General features: G+C 37.7%; 1 protein-coding gene across 2 annotated transcripts; it reads right to left on the reverse strand.

The window, feature by feature from the left end:
- Positions 1-584: 584 nt before the first annotated feature.
- On the reverse strand, positions 585-23,330 carry LOC149814714 (uncharacterized). Of its 2 annotated transcripts, XR_016427949.1 has the most exons (7): positions 23,068-23,316; positions 22,722-22,775; positions 21,898-21,971; positions 21,060-21,177; positions 20,881-20,939; positions 950-1,115; positions 585-808 (listed from the first exon to the last, which is right to left on the reverse strand). XR_016427949.1 is itself a non-coding variant. In XM_089989320.1 (6 exons), exons 1-6 carry the CDS (start codon positions 23,200-23,202, stop codon positions 1,037-1,039), a joined length of 519 nt encoding a protein of 172 aa, XP_089845446.1. In that variant the 5' UTR covers positions 23,203-23,330; the 3' UTR covers positions 585-1,036. The 2 variants fall into 2 exon arrangements, 1 of the variants encoding a protein (XP_089845446.1); XM_089989320.1 differs by having other exon boundaries at positions 585-1,115; positions 23,068-23,330.
- Between the last annotated feature and the right edge of the window lie 1,730 nt (positions 23,331-25,060).

Genomic DNA, 25,060 nt, shown 5'->3' on the forward strand with positions numbered 1-25,060 from the left:
TCTCTCTCTCTCTCTCTCCATTTTCTACGCACTCTTGAAATGGCAGAAGAGGGAGAGATCTGATCTTCGGTCATCTCACAGAGAGAGAGTCCCCTGATACAATGTTGAATCCAATAGGAAACTCTCTGGTAGGCAAGGGGAAATACTCATGGAGTTTTACACCAGAGATTAAGGCACTGTTTGGGAGCCGGAGATGGGAGGAGATGATATTTAATGAGAACGGTGTTGAGAGTGGAGATGAGTCATTTTCAACTACATCCTCATAAGGATGTTGACAACTCCAGCCTCATCTTCCATTTTCATCTCCACTTCCATCACCCTTCTCATCTCCTCTCCTCCCCTCCCCAACACCAGGTCCCAAACAGAGCCTAAAAGAGGGCCACAGTCAACATGGCACCTCTCGGACCGACCGTAATGAGACGTCCAAATCAAAGTGGTGGTTTCTCCCTGTCATCCAAAACAAACCTATAAAAAAAGTTCAACAAACATTGTCTCCATCCAACATAATGCAAATATGAAAGCTAAAGCCTCCACATAACCAGCCAAAAATGAACAATAAGATACCACACAACCAAAACCATGTATGTCTGTGCTTCTTTTGAAGATGGTTCATGCATTCTTGTACATCTCAAACCAAATAAACAATTGCTCGAGACCTGACAGTAGACCCAAGACAAATCAAATCTTGAAATGTGTTTAGGGAGCTGAAGTTTGTTGTTCAAAATGGTAAATCCTCTTCTAATGCTTGCACCACTCAAAGTTTACCAAATTTCCCTCTCAGTTGATTCTCTATGCATCTTCTGGTAAACTAAAAAGTATATCATTTTCATTAAAAAAAATCAGATTAATCAGGAATTGGTTTTGATGGCTGGATGGTAAAACGTGGTGAATCAAACCAACAAGTTGCTCCCATAAAGCTTGACTATCAAACAACAAAGAACCAACTTACTAGAAAGCATCAAAAATGGCCCTGACTAGGGGTTCAAAAGACCCTCCTTGTTCACGGTCACCAAATCACGTGACCATCGGCTGCAGCCTATAACTCTGTGTCACAGCAAGATATAAACAGATGTGAAACCATTCTTCGAGCAAACGGGATGTAGCTCAAGCTGTACCTGAAAAAGTACATACCCGTACAAGGATGCAGAGAACAGGTTAAGATTTATGGTTTCCTAAAAATTACTTAGCAAAAAGTGCAATGATTATTTCAAAATTCAGCTGTAGATTTCCTTCCAAAAGAATAAAGTGCATTCTGGTCTATAATATTTCAGCTTAACTTAATATTTCAAGTTTATGTAACAAATGTAGATTAGACCCGTATCAAGAGAAGTAAAAATACAAGTTTTCTATTACAACAAAGTATAACGCACCACAGCTCTGTCGTCATATTCTTACCATGGAGACTGTAACGTGTCAATTGGATTGCTTGATCGTATGAGTTTGGTGAAGATTCATACGAACTTATTTCATATTCCAGTCAACTTGGCCAATGGTTAATTCAAATGTTCTACTGAATAAAGTGATAACCGTGATTTTTCCTTATCATGAAAGCTTGGGTTCATTTATATGGCATGAATAGTTCATTGTCACAATGAAGCAATAATTTTTATCAAAGTTCCACCCAATGCAACCAAGGTATTTTCAATTTATGAAATCTAGGTTGCACGATTACTCATCCACTTTTTTCCCAGATTTACCAATCAGAAATATTACAGCAACCAAGTGAGTGTTGTCATGTTAGAAATGTATAGCCTAACCTGCATTGGAAAACCAATGGTTATCAATAAATAGTCATTTATCATTAAGTATTGCAATTTAGCTCTCAGTGATGACAATTCTGGTTAACAGAAAAATTATAAAATCAAGTGGGAAAGTTTTATAGGACGACTATTAGGCCCGCTTTACTATATGGTACGGAATGTTGGGCTGCCAAGAGACATCATATTCAAAAAATGAGTGTAGCTGAGATGCGTATGCTGAGATGGATGTGTGGAAATACAATAAAAGATAAGATTCGGAACGAGGAGATACGTAAGAAGGTAGGCGTTGCACCCATTGAAAATAAGATGAGAGAGAATCGTTTACGGTGGTTTGGACATATTCGACGAAGGCCTAATGATGCTCCAGTTAGAAGGATGGAGAAATGGGAAAATATATTAGTTAAAAGAGGTCGGGGTAGGCCTAGGAAGACATGGATGGAGGTGATAGGAAAGGATATGAATGCTTTGAACCTCACCGAGGACATGGCATTGGATAGAAATGAATGGAGGAGAAGGATTCATGTGGAAGACCCAGAATGATTTTCTTTGTTGGTTCATATCGCCGACCCCAATTGTTTTGGGATGAAGGCGTAGTTGTTGTTGTTGTTGTTGTTGTAAGTGGGCTAATCATATTCCAACAGCTTATCTCCAGTTTTAATGCTATGCCCAAAATAATTTTGCTCAGCATTATGAAAGGCTCAAGTTCATTCTTTCGCATGATCTTTTACTTTGTAATCAGAAAGAGTAATCTATGATTCATCTTATCAAATTCAATTTTTTTGAAGTACCACAGCTTCCTAAGGTACTCCATCTGAAGCGCCTTTCATGAAGCAATGTCATGGCCAGCTATATAGCTTTTACGCTCCTATGAAATAAATGCCATCAACAAAGGAAGGGATAACGGATACTCCAGTATCTTTCTAGATTAGATCAGGACCACGCCAAAATCCAGAAGTTTTAACCTTTGCATAAATAAGACAAGCTTCAGACTGACTCCAAATCCGGTTACGAGTAAAATGTGGCTGAAACTTTCAAAATATTGCCATATTCTCATGAGGCAATATGAATGCTAGCTTTTCACAACTATTTTGCAGTACTTTAAAAATATCAACATTTTCAAAATATCATAAAACATCAGGAAGATAATGCAAATGTACTGTACCTTTTCAATAATCTTGAAATAGGAACAGCAACAGGAAATTAACTGAAAAAATCGAGACTCCTTCATCCGATGTCTAAATGCTATAATTTGTGCCAAAAATACTATTATATTGTTCTTGATCAACAGCAAAAGGACCCAAAAGCAATGGAGATTACCTCAGCCCAAGCACAGAAAAGGTGGTTGATGATAGTGGCAGCTAGGTGAGCTCGATCCCTCTTCCCAGATCCATGAGCTGCTCTTTTACCATCTTGGTCATATTGATGTTCTAATCCAGAAAAAGATGAAGATGCAGGAGAATCCAAGAAGAGTTGAGAGGGAAAATAGAGAGAGCGAGGAGAATATTTGGGTATGAGCCACTTGTTTCTCATTTTACTACTATTAGTTATATATTGATGGATACATTTCAGCAGAAATACCCCCAAGTAATTACAGCATAATGGACCAAAATTACAAAAATGGACCTATATACAAAAGCACTCCATATCCTAAAAAAGGAAGGATTTATTGTGAAAGGAAGTTGAAGAACGCATCGCTCAAAAGCTCCAGTCATGGACAGCCAGGTACCTCATGTGATTGCAACTATCCCAGCCTTGTGGTCATTCTTAAGATCCCAAACAAACCAAAAAGGAGAGTAACTAAAGGAAACCCAAATGATATATGGAAAGTGTCTCAACAATGACAACATGAGCAATCTTGTAAACTGGAATCAAGTAACTTCCAATTGATTTTGGGAAAATGGTATTACAAGATTATCGCTCTATAACATAGCTTTATTGTCTAAGTGGCGATGGGACCTTTTCACCGTGGACAAGATGGTTAAAGTTTTGCAAGGGCAAAGTATGGAATCAGTACCTGCTTTAGAGTAGAAAAATCACCGGCAACTGGAAGAACGGTTCTGCAATCTAGGAAGATTGGGTACACATCTTCCATAACTTCATTTCATGTCTAGAAATTAATCTGGGAAAAGGAAACCAGCTGCAGTTTTGGAATCATAGGTGGTGTGGGTGTTGAGATGTGACCTTGGATTAGGTCTGGATCCAGATCCAGATCTGTGCTGTATGTTTTGTGCAGTTCTATTATTCTTTTATTATTTTGTCAGTTTTTCCCTTATTATTTTCTTATGTTGTATTTTACTCATGAGGGCAACTTTGTAATATGTCATGAAAATGAATATAAAGGAAAAGAAGAGCACACATTGCCCTATCTTTGGGACGCGGGATTGCAGCCTCTATTTCTCTTTTCATCCCTCTCTTGCATTGCACAAGTGCTTTGGATTGAATCATATTGATATCAAAAGTTTACATGGTAACAAAGCGTGGATTGAAGATTGTCTTGTTCAGGTATGCCCAAAGATCTTGATTTCATTCCCTCTTCTTTCTATCTCTCCTTTCTTGTCTTCATATTTCCTTGATGTTTCTTCTTGAATCTCCTGTTGAATCTTTTCTTTCATTTCTCTATTCTCCTCTGGTTTAAAACCGTTGTTTCTTCTATTGTTTTGGCTGCATATTGATTTTGTCTTGTTGGTTTTCTAAGAAAATATTTCATCTTTCTATGCCTTCTTTCTTGTGTAGCATGATACCCAAGACATCATGCTTCGGGTATTAATCTTTTCTCTTTTTCTCCTCAATCTGATCTTTCTTGTGCGGCACGATACTCAAGGTATCTTGCCTGGACCTCCTTGGCATGATACCTAAGTTATCATATACATCTGCAAGATAGGAGGATAAAGGTCGATCCACCATAATCTCATTGTTTCCGTTGGCTGCATTTGATTAAAAACATTTGTCAGATTTTATTTAGATAAAATCCCCAATTATTTTCTGATTACCGTTTTGGTGTAATTGATTTACTGTGATGATTTCATGCACTCTATTATTATTGATTGTGTTTCACTTCTTATCATTATTTTCTGATTACCATTTTATTTTTGAAATGGATCCAAGCGGTCATGCTTATTTATCTTCTACTTTTCTTATCCAATTAGTCTCTCAAAAATTAAATCATTCAAATTTAAATTTCCTTACTTGAAAGAGGCAAATTACACCCTTCATCAGGAGTCAAGATCTTGGGGGACACCTGGATGGGTTAAACCAGATCCCGTTAGAGTACCTTGTGCATGAGGAAAAGGATGACAAAGGGGCTGTCATTTCCATCATTCATACAAAAAAACCAAACTATGTGTCATGGATGAAAAGGATGAAGCCATGGTGGCTTACATCACCTCCACCCTATCCCAGGAAATGCTTATAGGTATTCTAGATGATTGCATTGTAATGGAGTTATGGAACAAATTGGTTCACACATGCAGATTTTAGAGGCCAGGATTATGTATTTGAAGAAGGAATTTCAAGATTCGAAGAAAGGTTCTGTGTTCCAGACCGCCATGTTTTTCACTTTTTGCATCTGATGTATAAATGGTCTTTGGCCTAAGCCCCCCCATATACTTTGGTAACGGGTCTCTCTCCCCTTCTCTATCTCTCTCTATGTACTTGACTTCCGCTTGCTATAAAGAAAGTTTATCCATCCCTGTCTCTTTGCTCTCTATGTGTTTGTGCATGTGCGTACTTTTGTTTTTGCTCATGCGCGTGTGTTTTGAGTTTGTCGGTGCGTTTAAAAGGCATGCTTTCGGTGTTTGCGATTGACCGAGGCATCATCATGGGGACCTTGGCTTCTAAGCCCTGACAAGTTGGTACCAAAGCCTTGTCAACGTTGGGATTGACAATGCCGCCGAATAAACAAAACATGACTCATTTGAGTAGTCAGGTTCCTCCCGAAGAAGAGTTCATGTCTGATGACTGTGTGTCAGCCGTTTCGTGATGTTGTCGAGCTGACGAGGACCATGACCAACGTGAAAAAGATGGTTAATGTGACGAACGTTGCTTTTGTGACGCTTGATCATGAGATCAAGACTGCAATAGAGAGAGTGGACTCTGTGGAAAGTCTTGCCACTAGATTTGGTGGATGATCTTGCCACCAAGTTCGATGATCTACTAGAACGGTTAAGCATCATAGCTATAGAAATGGATATTGTCCAACAGAAGAATGATTAGTTGGAGCGACACTTGAGGATTGTCCCAGTTGGTGGAGCAGTGGCGCATGTAGATAAGCTGCATATCAAGCTACCTGAGCCCGCAAAGTAAAGGGGCACTCGAACCTCAAGAGATCTTGAAAGCTTTATTTACTAGGTGGAGCAATATCCCAGAGTTGAGGAAGACGCGGACAGATTGCGTACCGCAATGATATATTTTACAAATGAGGCAACCCTATAGTGGAGATGTCGTGTATCCTTGAAATGAAATTTTTGAGAAGTAATAAGGCAGTGTTGATGCCTCACCTGAACATTGTCAGCTTTGAGGGTGAAAATCAGCCGTGCATCATTGTCACGCTGCTTGCAGAGAAGCCTCGTGAACATTTTCAGTCCTAGCTCTAAATAGAGGCATGAAAAGTGGTGATGAGACTTTTCTTGTCACGATCCGAGCAACGGAAGAAGTAGGAGAAGTTGTTAATGTCCCAGGGGCCCTAGTGCCCGTGTTGGAGTTTGGTGAAGTTATGCTCGTCCAACTACCGAATAAGCTACCTCTGAGGCGCAAGGTAGACCATCAGATTGAGTCAATGCCAAGTGCACAGCCACCTGCAATGGCTCCATATCGTATGGCAATTCTTGAACTGCAGGAATTGCGCAAGCAACTAGAAGACATGCTCGAAGCAGGAATCATCCAACCGTCCAAAGCTCTCTTTGAAGATGAAGCCAAGAGCACTTGTGTAATGCGTTATGGGGCATTCGAATTTCTTGTTATGTCATTCGGTTTAACGAATGCGCTTACAATCTTCTCAACCTTGATGAACAAGTTTTTTTGCCTGCACCTTGATAAGTTTGTTGTAGTTTACTTAGACGACATAGTGGTGTACAATGACTCTATGGAGGAGCATATTCAACACCTTCAAATTGTATTTCAGACTCTAAAGGATCACGAGTTGTATGTCAAGAGAGAAAAGTGCTTATTTGTTCAAGGAAAAGCTCACTTCCTTGATCATGTTGTGAGAGGAGGCAGACTGAAAATGAACAACAAGAAGTTTGAAGCTATTCAAGAGTAGGAGCTTCGTTCTTTCTTGAGACTTGCCAACTACTATCGGTGATTCATCAAAGGATATTCTCAGATCGTCGCACCGCTCACTGATCTGCTAAAGAAAAACAAAACATGGCTATGGTCTAATGCTTGTCAGGAAATGCCCTCACAGAAAAACTTGTGTTGAGGTTACCAGATTGCCAATAGCCATTTAAAGAGAAGATTGACGCATCTAACTTTGCGATTGGAGGGGTGTTGCTTCAGGAAGGACATCTCATTGCATTTAAGAGCTACAAATTGAATGACGTTGTGCGATGATACGTTGTGTACGAGCTTGAAATGTTAGCAGTCATGTATTGTCTCCGCACATGGAGGCACTATCTTTTGAGATTGCAATTCGTTGTGCTCACTGACAACGTTGCGACGAGCTACTTTCAAACTCAAAAGAAGTTGAGTCCAAGACAAGCCCATTGGCAAGCTTTTCTAGTGGAATTTGATATGGTCCTTAAATACAAGGCACGCATGACCAATGTTGTTGCTGACACCTTGAGTTAGAAGGCGAAACTTACAGCATTGCTCGCTTGGAACGGCAACATTAGCCAACCGACAAGTGATTTTCGCAAGCAAGTTCGAAAAGCATGAAGAAATGATCCAATAAATCAACAATTGATCATGCTGATAAATAAAGGAAAGACATGGAGATTTTGGTTAGAGGATGATTTGCTTCCCTCCACGAGAGATCGTTCGTATATCCCGCGACACGATACTCTACGAAAACGCTTAATGCATGAGTGCCATGATACCATTTGGGTGGGTCACCCAGGATAGTAGAGGACTTTAGCGTTGTTGAAACATAGACACCTATGTAAGGACTTGCTTGATTTGTCAGCAAGACAAGCACGTCAACCATAGACATACAGGATTATTGGAGCCGCTACCAATGTCGAGCCGTATGTGAAAGTGAATCTTCATGGACTTCATCGTCAGCCTACCAAAAGCTCAAGGTTGCAGTTCAATCTATGTGGTTGTGGACAAGTTTTCAAAGTATGGTATGTGTGTATCTGCCCCTGCCATAAGCTCAGTTGTTGATAACGCAAAGTTGTTTGTGCGGAATGTGATTAAGTATTAGAGAATCCCCAAGAACATTATCAACGACTGAGATGCCCGCTTCACGAGAAAATTTTGGCGAGAAGTATTTCACTTGATCGAGATAGACTTGTATTTCAACAAAAGTTTTCATCCCCAAACCGATGGGCAAACAAAAAGGATCAACGGCATGTTGGAGGAATATCTTCAGCACTTTGTTAGTGCCAACCAAAAAGATTAGGTTGATTTACTTGATGATGCCTCTACTACAACCACCAGAAGAGTGAGTCATCCGGTCATAGTCCATTTGAAGTTGCAACAGGACAACGGTCACAGACTTCGCACTCCCTTGTCGTGTGAGGACGTTGTAAGGAGATAAGGAGATATGCGAAAATACAAAGAGTGTTATAAGCACTCACAATGTCCACCAATGGACAAACAAAAGAGATAATAGCCAAGTCCACAAAGGGACAACACAACACAAAATATAAATGTCTCTTTATTGGAAGAGAGGGAGCTCTCAAGAATGAAAATATACAAAGAGGTTGACCCTTATTTATACAAATAAAATGAGAGAAGGGGGAGGCCACATGGCCTCAAAAGGAGAGCCACAAAGGGGGCTCCCATGGAGTCGTTGGGGGCCCCAACGACTCAATGGTGGGGCCCCTTATGTGGGTAAAAAAGAAGGAAATAAAAAAGAAAATACAAAAATAAATACAAAAATAAAAAGAGGAGAAAAACAAATACCCCAATCGGGTACATGTAAAATGACTAAAATACCCCTATTGGGTATGATTGAATATATATATATATATATATATTAATTACATGTATTTTAACACCCTCCCTCAAGCTTTACGAGGATATAATCGAAAGCTTGCTGAGAAGGAACATAAAATGAAGAGCTGCAAGGGCTTTAGTGACGAAGTCCGTCAACTGGTACTCGGATGTAACATAAGGCAGTGCTATGGTTTCTCTTAGGTATTCATCACGAACGTAGTGGCAGTCCATCTCGATGTGTTTAGTACGCTCATGGAAGGTGTGATTGCTTGCGATATAGATTGTGCTTTTGTTGTCACAACACATCTTCGAAGGAGTAGAGATGATTATGCTCATATCACTGAGGAGACTTCTTAGACACACAAGTTTCATGGTTGTAGTGGCCATGGCACAATATTTTGCTTCTGTTGAAGACAATGATACCTTGTGTTGCTTCTTGCATCTCCAAGAAATCATAGTCACCTAAGAAAACACAAATACCAGCAGTTGAGACTCTATCATTGGGATTTCCTCCCCAATCAGCATCAGTATAAGCAATTAAATCAAGTGATGACGAAGAGGAAAGAAAAACTCCCTTAGTTATGGTGTTTTTGATGTATCTAACAATCCTTAAGACTGCACTCATGTGCACGATTGTAGGTGCATGTTGAAATTGACTAACTCAGTGAACTGCATGAGCTATGTATGGCCGAGTAATGGATAAGTAGGTCAGAGACCCAACAAGTTGGCGGTAGGGAGTAGGATCCTCGAGGAGTGTTCCATCTTCCAACCTTAACTTTGCATTGATAACTTCAGGGGTTTCTGTCTTATTATCATCGGAGATACCAGACTTGAAACAAATGTCAGCAGCAAGTTTCATCTGAGAGAGAATGTACCCTTGAGGAGAGTACGCTAGTTCAATTCCTAAAAAATATCTTAAGAAACCAAGGTCAAACATGTCAAAATTTTCTTTTAAAACTTTCTTAATATCATTGATTCCTTGCTCATCACTTTCAGTGATAATCATATCATCAACATAAAGTAATAGAATAAATATTGATGACCTTGCACTTTTCACAAACAAAGCAGTATCAGTATAGCATGAACGAAAATTCAAACTTGTCATTACATTGTTAAATTTATCATGTCAAGCTTTTGGAGCTTGTTTTAAACCATATAATGCATTTTTAAGTTTGAGAATTTTATTTTCACCAATACATACTCCTGGTGGAGGATCCATGTAAACCTCTTCATTTAATTCACCATTTAGGAATGCATTCTTAACATCTAATTGATAAATAGGTCATTTTTTAACTGACGCAACCGCAATAAGAGTCCTAACACTAGTCATCCTAGCTACGGGCATGAAGGTTTCTTCATAGTCTATATCGTACTCTTGAGTGTATCATTTTGCTACCAGTCGGGCTTTATAGTGTTCTAATGATTCATCACTTTTAGTTTTAATTTTGAAGACCCATCTACATCCAATCGATCTCTTTCCAGTGGGTAATGAAGTTATTTCCCAAGTTTTTGCCTTTTCAAGGGTACTAAGTTCTAAGTTCATGACTTCAACCCATTGGGGAATGTTTTTGGCTTCATTATAATGTGAAGGTTCATGAAAAAAGTGTAACACAATTAGACACGCTCTATACCTTGGGGTTAGAGACTCATAGGAAACAAACCTATTAGGAGGATTGGAGATTCGACCGGATCTGTTTAAAGAGGTTTCTTATATATTAGAACCTTGAAAGTATTTTTCTAAGGCACTCATGGGAACTTGTTGACCACGCCTAACATAGGTTTGGATGGGTCTATCACTTTCATTTTCAACATTGTTAAGAGGAATATCCTCTAGATCATCCAACAAATCATTAGAGATTTTCTCTTCTTGAGGAGTCTCATCTTCTTGAGAGAGAAGATCAAATAAGAAAGCATATTCGCTTTCGTCAATATCTTTAGTTTTCTCAAAACCATTTTCATTTTCTAAAAAGGTTACATCTTTGGACAAATATAGTTTGTTATTTTTAAGGTCGAAGCATCTAAAACCCTTTTGATTTTCACCATATCCTAAGAAAACACATTCAATAGCTTTAGGAGATAATTTGTCTCTTTTATGTGTAAAGACAAAATACTTACACCCAAAAATTCTTAATCTATTGAAATCGGGTGTTCTTTCAAACAGTTTTTCATATGGAGATGTATTTTGTAAGGATAAAGATATCATTCTATTTATCAAGTAAGTTGAAGTTAAAGCGGCTTCGGCCCAAAACTTTTTGGAATTTCTTTGAAGATAAGAAGTGTCCTACTAGTTTCCAAAATGTGTCTATGCTTTCTTTCGGCTAGACCTATTTGTTGAGCAGTCTTAGGACAAGATCTTTGATGACAAATGCCATGTGTTTCCAAATAATCTTGAAATTCATTTGATAGATACTCTCCACCCGAATCGGATCTAAGAGTAGAGATATTACTTGAAAATTGATTTTTGACTATCATATGAAATTTCTTGAAGAAGTCAAAGACTTCGGATTTTAAATTGAGAAAATAGATCCACACATACCTAATGTAGTCATCAATGAAAGTAACATAATAGGAGTATCATCCTTTCGATATGACCGAAGAAGGGCCCCAAACGTCCGAATGGACTAACTCAAAAGGTCTTTTGGACACAGAAGTTCAATTTGGAAAAGGAGTGGATTTTATTTTTCCAAAAATACAATTCTTGCAAACAGAATGTTTCTCATTACAAAATTTCTTTCCAAAAGGAAAGGAGTACATTTTTTAGAAACTTGGATGTCAAGTCTTTGATGTCAAGTTTCAATATTTTTATATTGGACATGATTACAAAAAGAGTTAGTGGGAAGTTTCAAATTGCTCATGTAATAGAGATCTTCGCTCTTATGGCTTTGCCCAATTTGCTTCCCCGACCGAAAATCCTGTATAGAGCAATCCTTAGTTGAGAAGGAGATTTCACATCCATGATCACATATTTGAGAAACAGAGAGGAGATTTAAATTAAGTTGAGATACCACTCTTACGTTTGGCACAAAGAAATCTTTGAAAAAATTTAAAGTTCCAAAACTTTTTACTTGTAAAGATGTACCATCGGCGGTTGAAACATAAGAGTTTTTAGAGTTATTACACAAATCGGAAAGCCCATTTTCAAGAGGGGTTATATGAAAGGAAGCTCCAGAATCAAGAATCCAAGAAGATGTACCTGGAGGAGAAGAAAAAGCTATGGCGGCACCCGAGGTTGATGGCGATTTGAGTAGAATTTGAAGTGCTTCTGATAGTTGAGCAAGAGAGAAGGACTCCTTCCCTTTGATAGTTTCCTCCTTTTGAGTAATTTCTTCAACGAAGGCAACCTTATTCTTTGGTGCTTCATTTAGCTTAGGGCAATTAGGTCTTATATGACCCGGTTCTTGGCAATGATGGCAAATGGCTTTTCTATAGTTGTCATTATAGTTATTTTGCCTCCCAAAGTGTAGAGGCTTATAGGCTTTCACATGATTGTCGGGTTTAGACACGGCCAAAACTTTATCTCCTCCCTTAATCATGCCAAGACGAGTTTCTTCTTAGCATATTTCGGCTATGACATCTTCCAAAGGAAGAGGCTTAGATCTATGAAGTAGGAAAGATCTAACTTGTTCATATTCGGGCCTAAGCCCATGTAAAAATTGGAAAAAGTGTTCTTTTTCCATTTGTTCTCTTCTTAGTTCCACATCTTCACTAAAAACCCACTTTGGTTCTAGTAAAGATAGCCCATCCCATAAGGGTCCAAGAGTGTTAAAGTAATCTCTTACACTCATTTCTCCTTGCTTAATAGTCCGAATTTTTTCTTGGAGGAAGAATTGACGAGCAAGGTCTTTTTTAGTATACATATCTTTGATAAAGAACCATGCTTCATTTACCATCCGAAATTTAGCAATGTTGGCGCAAATTTTGAGCTCCACATTGTTCATGAACCAAGCAAGAATCTTTGCATGCTTGCTTTCCCAATCTTCCACTTTAGATTGGTGATCTTAAATTGTAATAACCGTGATTTTTATCGAATAAATAAACTTGAATCGTTGTTTTAATTTTTATTTCAATTGGATCTGGGACACATCGTATTTCGGATCCTTGCATCGAAGATGCGTGGGTCAAGGTAAAATTGGGTGGATTTATAGCAATCCTGGATCCAAAGTTTCACCTCCTGGTAATGAAGAAAATAGTTTTGGATCGTAGGATCCTGATGGGTGTATTTGAGCCCATGGATCGAGGATCCATATCACATCAAGGCCCATTAGGGGTATTTTAAAGCTTGTAATAATAATAACATAATAATAAAAAAAAAATTATAAATATATATGGATCTGCAGTTGGATCGGTATGGGTCCAAATATCGGACCCCAAACCATCGATGGGTCGTTGATCCAAACTGTGGCTAAATCGCGGGTCGTGGATCCAATTGATCCATGCCCCGCACCACACCCTGCGTTATTAAAAAAAAAAGAAATGAAGTTAAGTATGGGGGCACTATGCAGGCCCGATAAAAGGAGTGTTAGGGTTCAGAACCCTAACACAGGCCAAATCACAAGAGGAGGAGGAGGGGGCAATGCGCAGCCGCCGGGTGAAGGGGAGGATAACGGATCCCCTTCCAATTTTTGTGGCACCCTTCCATATCTCGCCTCCTTCCTCTCCCATTTAGCCGAACCCTCTCTCAGTCTTCCTCAACTCTCTCCCGTTTCCTTTCCGGCCACCAGCCGCCGGCAATGTTGTTGCTGCTCCTCCTTCCCTCACATACTCCCTCGACTTCCTCGGCTCGTCAGAGGAGACCCCACGTCGACAAACCTTTTGTCTCTCTCTCGCTCGCTCGCTCCCATCCCTGTCGACAACCCCGACCATCGGCAGCTGCCGATGTCGCCGGCGACCCACCCGTGACAGCAACCTCTGAGCGCCGGAAGAGGTAGGAATTTTCTGTGTTCTCCTTGTTGGGTATGTCATGGGTTGAGACTATAATGTGGGTTGTCCGAAAAACCCCAAATCTTCGATTTGGGAATTTCAACTGCTGTGAAGGGAATCTCAAATTCAGTTCCTCCCTTATCCTCGGATTTCTTTTAAACTTAATGTCATCGAAAACACCAAATCACTGATTTGGGGGTTCCGGTTTTCTAAGTTGAAAAGGGGGCATTGGATTTGCTATGTATCCCAAAGCAAAAATCGGGGATTTTGGTTTGCCGAAAATCCCAAATCCTCGATTTATGGATTTCGGATTTCCGATAGTAGATTTTCCTATGGTTGCTGCTGATTGTTTGCATCAAGCATGCTCAGCCCATTTGAGTGGGTTTAACCAATACAAGGGCAGAATCTGGGTTCTGCATGAGTGCTTAGTATATTTTGTCTTTAAGAAAATCGGTATTGGATCTTCAAATCTTATCTAAATCGGGGTATGTATATTTTCTGGAATTTGTAAGATCATGTTATGTCGGCTTTAAATCTTGTAATGTATACATACTGTAGCTCTGGAACCGCATGCTCAAGCTTTATATTTGATATTAGGACCTCTGATCTGCATCTTTCGCTTGGACGTTATGGGATGGTGTTAGTCTAATTTTGGTTTTGGTACTGAAAATTTTGGTTGATTAACCCTGTCAAGTGACATCAATTATTGAACTGTTACTCACAGCCGTTCTTTGTTAAAAATGTGATTCATATGTTTTGAAGAGTAGGTACTAGGATGGGAAATCGAAGTGCTTATTAGGATTATAAATCGATACTGTATGTCCTTATAATTATATATATATATATATATACACGATTGCTAGTGATTTCACAGAATGGATACGATAGGTTGAACATATCCAACCTTGATATGTGACGTTACATCTATTACATGCTACTAGGAACTGTACTTCCCGCATTTAATACACAGCATTCTGTGTTTGCACTCTTCTCCTTTTTGACCAGCTACTTGATATATGATCTTCTTCACATCAATGTGTCTGAAGGTAATTTTTCATTTCTGCATTTGAAAACCAATAGCATGCGTCTGTGTTTGTAGGCCTATTTGAATTGGTCTGCAATTTCGGTATGTGAAACCACAACGATAGGTGTTTAGTTTCTTCTGGTAAAGCCAGCTACGTGCCTGTATCTTCGATAGGGTTTGTTTCGGTTAAACGAAAGAAAATGTTTATGGGGTCGTTGTTCTGCTAGATGTTGATTCAGTCCCTTTTGTTTACTCAAAAATGCGGGGTAATCAATAGGTAGTGAGTGTCGCAGGCATGATTCGTTCATGAGAGTCGAACATATTGCTCCTTAGTTTTTTTTTTTCATGAACATCTATATTTGAATCATCTGTAAGTGTTTTCTCTAGATGACCGAACATCGTAATCATCTGTATTTGTTTTCTCTAAGTGACTGAATTTGATTCACAATATGTAAATAAGTTAGATTATCGATCAATGAAAAATCTACTTGGCAATCAAATGTTATCACTGTTTCCGCTAATGGGACTGAACAGAAAGTTGTCCGTTTCTTGTCATCAATGTTAATCTATATTGTTGTTTCATCATATGATTCTGAAATTTAGTTTGATTAGCCATGTATGTGATATCAGTGATCTATAATAAATGAAATCTATAGGTTCATAACAGCATGAGTAGGGATTTGGAATCACCATGCTTATTTTGTGGGATCGTTAAATTTATTTGGAAATGGATTGAAACAATTGAGGTCTCTGAATGTACATACCTGGTTGAGGCTTTCTGATCCGTGTGCGTGCGTAGGGAATATTCTCATGTATTTGAAATTTCTGTTATGTGTAATCGGTTGCGAAAAAAATCCCGGAAACATGTATAAATGAGAATCTAGTTGGATTTATATTAAGTTGAAATTCAAGTTGACATTTACCTGCATATTCAGTGATATGCAAATTCCTAATTAGATGCTTATAGGTTGATGTTCGGTTCCATATGAAGTTGCATATTAGTTAGATGCTCAATGCCTATGTAACTGCATAGTAAGTGTATGATCAACTTCGTACAAAGTTGCATATCAAGCTGATATTCAATGCAAACTTAATTGTATATTAGGTTGTTATTCACTGGTACATGAAGTCATATATTAAACTAATGCTCAAATGCATATTTAGCTGCATAGTAAAATGATATTCAAGTTTATATACTAAGTTGCATAATTTAGTATGTTCAAATGCATAGTTCTTAAAATGTTTTAATGCCCATTAAGTGTATATCATTTAGAAGGTTCAAATGGCTATTAAGATGTTTATTCTCCAATGTTCTTATGCATGTTAAGTTGTATATTTTTCTGAAGTACTATTGCCTAACGCTACATATTTGCTGAAAGTATCAAATGCCAACTAAGCTGTATATCTTGTGGAATGTTCAAATGAGAATGTGTGGAGAAAAGTATCTAGTTGTATTACCAAATCTCTCAGACTACACTGCATGCTCAATAAAGGACACCAACAGTGTCTTTACTTGTTGGCAGAGTTTTTAATACGTGCCACCTTGTGTTGGGATGTCACACGTCAAAACCTAATGGTATGTTGTGACAATTTGCTATTGAAGAATAAATAAATAATAATAATGATGATGAATGGTAATCTGATAACCGAACCTATGGGTCGGTTTGTTGTGGACATATGAATGTCAAGCCAGTGTGTTGAGGGTCATGCATAGACCATCGAAGTTATGATGTGAATCCACGTGAAAATGAAAATATAATATTGTTGCCCGACTGGTTTAAAGGCATCGGGGCATTCGTGCTTGACTGGTTTAAAGGCACCGGAGCACTTTGAGTGGGTTATGTAATCAATATGACAAGGGATTGAGACTGTTCTATACACCTTGGTAAAATGACTAAGGTTGGGAATTCTCCTGCTATGATAGTAGAAGGAAGTTGGGGAAATGCCCCATACTTCGGGAAAATAATTAAATGAAAAGATTAACTCACTCAGATTCGGGCTTACCTTGGAGAGGGTAGGTGGTACAAAACTCCGAGGACATGTGTTTAACTGTTTCGAGCTAAAGTGACTTGTTGGTCCCCAGTCCTCGGAGTTGGGGGGGACCCGGACTACCAATATGTCCTAGGTGGTAGCTCTTTGTTCTTCTGCAGAAGTTAGGGATGTATCCTGTTTTGGTTTTGGCCTTTGGGAGTTTCTCTCGGTCACTGGCCGCTCCCTTGGGATTTCAGTCTCAGTTAGAATGTTCGAGTTAATAGAACAACTTTGAATAATATACCCTCGAACGTTCCCTTTTGTGATGGTAGTCTTGACCTGTGTGTACCCACGGGATAAGAAAAGATAAACAATAATTAAAACAGCTAGGTATCACAGTGAGTGGAATTACTAAAGAGACAATTTCATATTCTTTCTAACACGCTTTATGTTATGAGTGTGTGATGAAATGTAGATCCTGAAATGTGTGGATATGAAGTAATTGAATTCATATTGTGACTATTACCTGAAAGTTATGCATGTTACTGTTATTGTTGTTGCATAAAAGTTTTACTTGCTTAATTATAGTTGTTGCATAACCTGCTTACTTAGATATATGTCTGTTATTGTTATTACATAGTCTGTTTTACGTGTTTTGGTATATGCTAAAGATTCACACTTGACACTCACATCACATGCTAGATTCGTGCTATACCTGCATTAAGAGTTACAGTTTTCCTACTTAGACATGGTAGTCTAATTCCAATTAATTTACTATTTTTCAGGTAAAGAATAGGGTTTATGAGCGGCTGCGGGATAAGGCATCGGATCGAGATTTTTGGATTTATTGTTCCAGGGATCGCTTGGGTTTATTGGAATTTAATTGTTTATAAAACTCTAACGTTAATTTTCATTGATATTGAAATAAAACGAATGTTTTGGGTTTTATCTCCACGGTAATGTTCCAGAATGTTTAACCCCATAATATTACTTGTTTCCGCTGTTATAAAAAAAAATCCTCTTAAATTTGGGTTAAAATTTTGGGATGTTACATCAATGGCCTTCATGCGGGCATTTCCTTCAAGAGCTTTTTCTTGATCACCATCCATCTTGGTGAGTTGGAGTTGCGCTTCCGGAACGATGCCCATAACATATCCCCAAAGCTTACCCTTGATATTGTTCTTCATGGTGGCGGCCCACATCATGTAGTTGGAACCATTAAGTTTGAAGGAGAGATCAATCTTTTGTTCTCCTTCCATTTAACCTCTCTCAAGAAGACAAACCAAGAAAGAGAGATACAAAATAAAAAAATATAACTAGTCAACTAGCTATATTAAAGAATCATGGGCATACACAAGGCTCTGATACCATGTAAGGAGATATGTGAAAATACAAAGAGTGCTATAAGCACTTACAATGTCCACTAATGGACAAACAAAAGAGATAATAGCCAAGTCCACAAAGGGACAACACAAGACAAAATATAAATGTCTCTTTATTGAAAGAGAGCAAGCTCTCAAGAATGAAACTATACAAAGGGGTTCACCCCTATTTATGCAAATAAAATGAGAAAAGGGGGAGGCCACATGGCCTCAAAAGGAGAGCCACAAAGGGGGCTCCCATGGAGTCGTTGGGAGCCCCCAATGGTCATAATTGTACTTTTATTGATTTGTTTAAGTTATTGTACTTTTATTGGTGGCAACTAGCATCATGAAAGAGCAAGAAGCAAATAGTGGTGTCTATATCCAACGTCAAAGCTAAATATACAGCAATGATGCATGGCATCTATGAAGAACTATGGTTGAAGACTATTCTTCTTGAATTGTAAGTGAATTTAAAGCTGGCATTGAGATATACTATGACAACAAAGTGTCCATTTGGATTGCTTTAGATACAATATATCCCATGGGAAGACAGAGCCTATAAATATTCCGTACTCCATTAGGGAGAATGAGGAAAATAAGTTATGTTGAGCAACTATGTAAGGTCTCAATTCAACATGCGGATATATACATCAAAGTGATAGAAAGATCAACACTTACAGAGATTACTGGCAATTTAAGGATGGTTGTCAGCCTCTCCCCAGCTTGAGGGAAAGTGCTGAAGGATACAAGGGAATTTGTTGCCTTTTTAGGCTTTTAACCATGTAGAAAGGTTACGTATTTTGCATACACATGATGTATTCTCTTTGTTAAAGGGTATTCCTGCCATTCAAATACCTTATCTATTCTAATAGAACAGAATGAAATTATGAAACTAGCATGGTTTTTGCCCTAGACTACACCCTCCTCATTTCCTATTCGCGTATTATATTATTGTTAAAAATGTAAATCCTATATATTAAAGAGCATTAATATGATTAGTGTAGGATGAAACTGATAATTTTATTAGTTTCCATATTTGCAGCCTATGATGAGTGATTAAGAAAGTGTCCAAGAAGAAATTGAATAGTTTCAAAACAAGTTCATGGTAATAGCATTAACAAAATTCTCTTTTATGTACACACATGATCATTTGGACTTTTCTTACAAACAATAACATGCATAGGATATTCATAGTTGGCAAACCCAATGATCCAACTAGGAAATTGCTCGAATCAACTTGGATCACCCTTAAATGGGTCACGGTTCCAACCCAATCCTGTTTGAACTAGGATTGGGTCTGAATCAGTTTGGAATCATCCGACCCGGTGACCCTGCGAGTCATGCCCAGATTATCGGACATCCTAAGACAAGCTCAGCCGGTTCATTGCCGACTCACCGAGTCGACTCGGAATAATGAACTGGCTCGCTTTGAAATGAACAGATTCGTATATAAATACCATGCTTTTTGAAAGAAGGGTCTAGACCCTTCTATTGTTGTCTCCTCTCCTCCAAACCATAGCAGCAGTAGGAGCAGTGACACAAGGGAGACCCCAGCTACTGTCGACGACCACCAACAACTACTCTCTCTCTCTCTCTCTCTCTCTCTCTCTCTCTCTCTCTCTCTCTCTCTCAGAGGAAATCCCTTAAAATATGAGAATTTCTTCTTACTGTACTTTTTTCACACAGTTGGGGTTTCCCTTTATCACAAGGTGCACAATGCACATTATTGGGTGCTCTTCAACATTTTTTTGATCTGTATGTGGGCAGTGTGGACTATAAAATAAACCAACATATTTGGGGGAGTTTTTACCTTTTTTTTTTGCTCTGTAATCACTGCAGTGTGCACAGTGCACCATACCCATGGTTTGTGGTCTGACAATGTGTAGTTGTGCAAAATCGAGTATGTTTGAACTGTTGTTTTCTTTTTTTTGGTCTGTGTACATAATACATGCTGACATATTACATGGTGTTTACAGTTTGATTGTTATTTATTAGTATTTTTTTCCTAATTCAATCTAACATGGTAGAATGTGGGAGACACATCAGAAGTCGGCAAATCAAAAAAGAGAGAACCTGGCTGGGACCATGGACAAGCAAAAGAAGAGAGTTATGTATACTTGTTGTGGAAAGATGACTAACAGCATAAATCAGTTAACAACACCTTGCTTTTGAAAATTTCCAAAAATGCACCTAGTATTTGTTATAGTTGACATTAGATTTGTATCAAATTCAAATATGACCATTAAAATTTTATTAATCACTTTCACTCTCTTTTCATCAAAATTCAACTTCTTTACTATAAGTTGTTGTGGCACGGGAATGGTGACCATCTAAAAATATACATTTTAAGGGATAAGTCAGAAACAATAAAAATCAAAGAGTAAGGGAGGAAGATATCAAATCAAATCAACATCCACCTACTTTAACCAGGTTGGCATATAAGACCAAGTGTAAATTCCCAATTGTTGGAGGGTGAAAACACAATCTCTTTGCACTAATCTCAGATGGGTTGGTAGTAACTGCAGTTAATTCCAAAATAGATTGTCTTTTGATATAAATTAAAAAAAATAAAAAAAGACAACAACAACAACAACTTTGGTGCATTTTCTGAAAAAATTTCAAATGTTAAGTGTGTTTTTGAATTATGCCAGGAAGCTGGTACCATTTTGAAAAAATCCCTATAGATTATGGATCCATAAGTTACAGCTGATTCAGGCTAGATATGGAGAATGCTCAAGTGACTTACCAAATCAAAGCACAAATCTCACAAATAATTGCCAATAGTGTGAGGATCATGCTGTGAAACTGCCCAATATAAAGGAAATAGCAAATAAGATTGTGATATAGTCATCAGTCAAACTAGTTATCAAATGGCAATAATTAATTTTAATTAAGAATCATAAATGAAATAAATCCAAAACTTACCCATAGTGCACATAGAAGTGCGAGAATAACACAACATATGTAAGCAATTGTTGCATATAGTCGAACAGGATCAAACATCATCCTTACTTGTTTTGAAAACCCAATAAGGAAGGCTGTACTGCCATATGAAATTACAGAAGAAAACAATTTTAGAATGTCAAATCAAAGCATCAAATTTGACAAGAGGAAGGGAAAAAAAGTATCGGCAAATATGATAATACAGAGGACAAGAAAGGTCAACACAAGCCAGTGATATCTAGGCATTATTAAATTTAAAAGACAAAATCTACCAAGTTCTATTTCATAGAGAACATTTTGGGAAACAGAAAAATAATGACAACAAAAATAAAAAAACAGAAAGAGAATATCAGCAACAGATAAAATCTTGTTCATGTCGTCCTTAACTAAGATGCTTGAACTATACAAAAAAAGGTGAGCAAATGTGAGTTTCTGGTTTGTTTGGGTCAATGGAAAACAGGAATCTTCATCAGTGAGGTTTCTAAGAGTATTGTCTGGGGACATACAAGGGCCTCAAAGTTATCCACTAGAGTGGGAAAGCTCATTACCATCCATAGAAACGAAAACAGGGATTTATATTAAAAGCCTAAAAAAGTATCTAATATTTGGAATTTGACAGTCCACAGATCCTCCAAACTCATGAAATGTGGGTCAGACAAGAATACTTGTTCATGAAAATTCTCACCAGTAGTATGTAAATGCATTCTCGTTTTCAGAAGAGAAAAGTGAACACTTGAAAGAAAACGAAAAGACAAAGGAACTCTAACCATCCAAAGTGATGATACTGAAAATGCCATAGATAAATTAGCAACTTACCAACCTTCCAATTGCAAGCACATTGCCAAAGCTGAACAAGACTGCAAACTTGATGGGTTTGAGTAATACAATCAATGACTACAAAAAAAAAAAAGATTATCACTTTTGTATTTTACTTTCCAGTTCCATTCATATAAAATATACCAAAATGAGAAGGGTAAAAATAGGCAAATTTCAAAATTAAGCAAGCAATTTTCTGCTATATATCTTCAACTCGCACAATGATGCAACTAACAATTGAGAAGGATTGGTTTATGCAACTATTTCAAATTCAGCTGAACCCTACTCCAAAGCTGAATGATTCACACTGAAATATGTATGCTTTCATAAGATGTTTGGTGGAAACCGGTAGACTAACAGATAAGGTAATCTAACCCAACTAAATAAAATGAACGACCAACACATTTACAAATCTAAAAACAATATTCTAATAACTTAATCATCCATATGGACAACTAACCAGAAAACAAAATGCTGTTCGTATTTGTTTCCTCGAAACCAACAGAACAACAGTCATCCAAATTTTCTGACCTGAAGTTAATAGATAAATGAAAAGCTGATCCAAACGTGCATGATGACAAATTAAACTAAAGAGAGCAAGACTATTTCAACAATAAGAAACAAAACAATGCCTGTGAAAGGTATGACGATGAAATAATCAGCAAATTGATCGTTACCAACATTAAGACCCAACCTTCCAGCTCATACCGAAACCATTAGTAGAAAAAAAAAAAAAGGAAAACGTAAAAACGATAAGGTAAGTAACCTCCATTGAGCCAACTAATTCGTTATCAATACCTGCAAAAGATGGCATGATCATATTCTTACCAGGAACATACATGCTAAACCAGCAACCAGGCAACCAGCAAATGCATATAATCTCTGTCGGTCAAAAAAAAGTAGAAATTAAATAAAAATAAATTAACATAAAATTGCAGTGATTAAGCAAAGCATAGGAAATCACCAAACAGAAATTTAACAAACAGTTCAAGAGTAATAACCAAACCCATATTGTAATATTTGAAGGATACGATCAAACCCCCAAATCATGACCACAAAAGGGAATTACTAGCGCAAAAAGCAGTCAAAATCAATTAATTAAAACAGAAGGGTGCCCAAATCCTACAGAGAGAGAGAGAGGGTCATAATATGTAAGAAGGGATTAGGTGGGTGCCTGAATAGGGGATAGAGAACAAAGGGCATTTTCGTCGTCAGTGAGACCGAAGGGGTTACCCTCCCTCTCTTCCTCCTCCCCAAGAAGAGACCCACCGAATCTCAACCTCCCCGCCGCTCCAATCCAACTAGCCATCGTTTTACTCCGCAGACTCTTTACAACTCTTCTTCTTTTTCTTCTTCTGCTACTTGTTTCTTCCTTCTTATTCCACCATGATCATTCTCCCCAGAGAGAGAGAGAGAGAGAGAGAGAGAGAGAGGAGTGTTGTGCGCTTGGGGCTCATACGTCTTGCATAGACACACCACATGAACGGTCATGAGACGCGGACGGTTGGGATCTTCAGGATGGGGAGACCAGGCTAGACACTGATCATCCACCATGGTACTTTTTTTGCTGGGACCAACTTGGCAGTCGCAGCCAGTACAACCGGACCCTTGGCCCATATTTAGCAGCACTGTTGCCAGATTCGGTTTTTCAATGTAATCGGTTTTCTCAAAAAACGCGAATCGGCCTGAATCAAATCGAGTCAAAACGATCTGAATCGGCCTATTAAAATCCCATTTTATAAATTAAAAACAGAAAACCAGAAAATTAATAAAAATAGGAAAGTTCATGAAAATTATTAAAAATATATAAAAAAAACAAAGAAAACAATGACCTGGGGGGAGAGAGAGAGAGATTATATGGTGATTGAGAGACTGGTAAACCAACAGTGATGCAACAAGAGGGAGATTCCAGCACAAGAAACAGCAAGAAGGAGAAGGGTATGAATATATATAGGATACTAAATATGCCTAACAACCTTAAATTCATTCCAAAAAATATATGGTTTTTTTTAAATAAAGATAATGATGTTGAGACTAACTTATGGTCATGTTCTAACTGGAATAAGCTCTAGGTGGTCAGCTTGTGTACATGTGTTAGTGTTTAATAGCTCACTAGAACTAAGTTCATAAAAGAGACACCAAAAGACAAGATCGCTTTATCAAAAATATGAAATATAACTTTTTTTTAATGCGAAAAACATCCTATAAATCTAAAACACATCAAAGATTCACACTAACCATTCATTTCAATACCATACCTTAAAATAAAATAAACCATAATTAAACTTAGTAAACTTTAACTTTTAAGTTCACAAAGTTTAAAACAAACTCATATGTTTAGAACCTAATAACCAATCATAAATCATGCCATATTCGGCAAGTCTGTTCCGCCATTACACCACTCAATTGAGTCTGAGCCTTTCCATCTGAAAAATATTAAATGACAAATGAGAACTCATAGTTCTCGTATGAAATCTCACATTATCCAATAACAAAGAATAAAGCATAAATTCACTAAATATCAAGTTTAAAAAATATTTATACATACATAACAATTCACATATGCTTGCAACATAAATCAATTCAAACATACTTGCAATATCACATGATACAGGAATCAATGTATATATCATTCATGTATCATATATATACGATGCATGAACCAATAAAAATTGCATGAACAACTTTTATCTCTTTTATTGACAATTATTTTTTAATACATGTACATATTTAATGCAAACCAATTCAAATTCTCATCTCGAACACTTATCGTGGATATTGACATAATTGTATCTTAATCATATACAATTGTATTTTATTATTAACTAAGATCCCACACATGTCCCTTGAACGACGTCAGGCATCCTCACCCTAGGCTGAAATATTGGGCATCCTCACTCAAGGTCGGGACGACAAGGGCATTCACACCCACTGATGCTGTCATAACATAAATTGTTAAAGTATAAAACCTTTGTTAAAACTCATCGGGCACTCGTGAAACAATCCCTTGTAGACAGACAATACCACATTGGCGGGTTATTATTCTATAGAATGTGTTTTACCCGAGTGATTGACTAAATCAGATTCCAAAACGAGTGGTCTTTGACCGAAAGAGAAACACCCTAAGGCAACAACAATTAGCATGCATCCCTGAATCCTATTGCAAC

Source organism: Nuphar pumila, chromosome 15, assembly GCF_984573655.1.
Source record: "Nuphar pumila chromosome 15, dmNupPumi1.hap1.1, whole genome shotgun sequence".
NCBI lineage: Eukaryota > Viridiplantae > Streptophyta > Magnoliopsida > Nymphaeales > Nymphaeaceae > Nuphar > Nuphar pumila.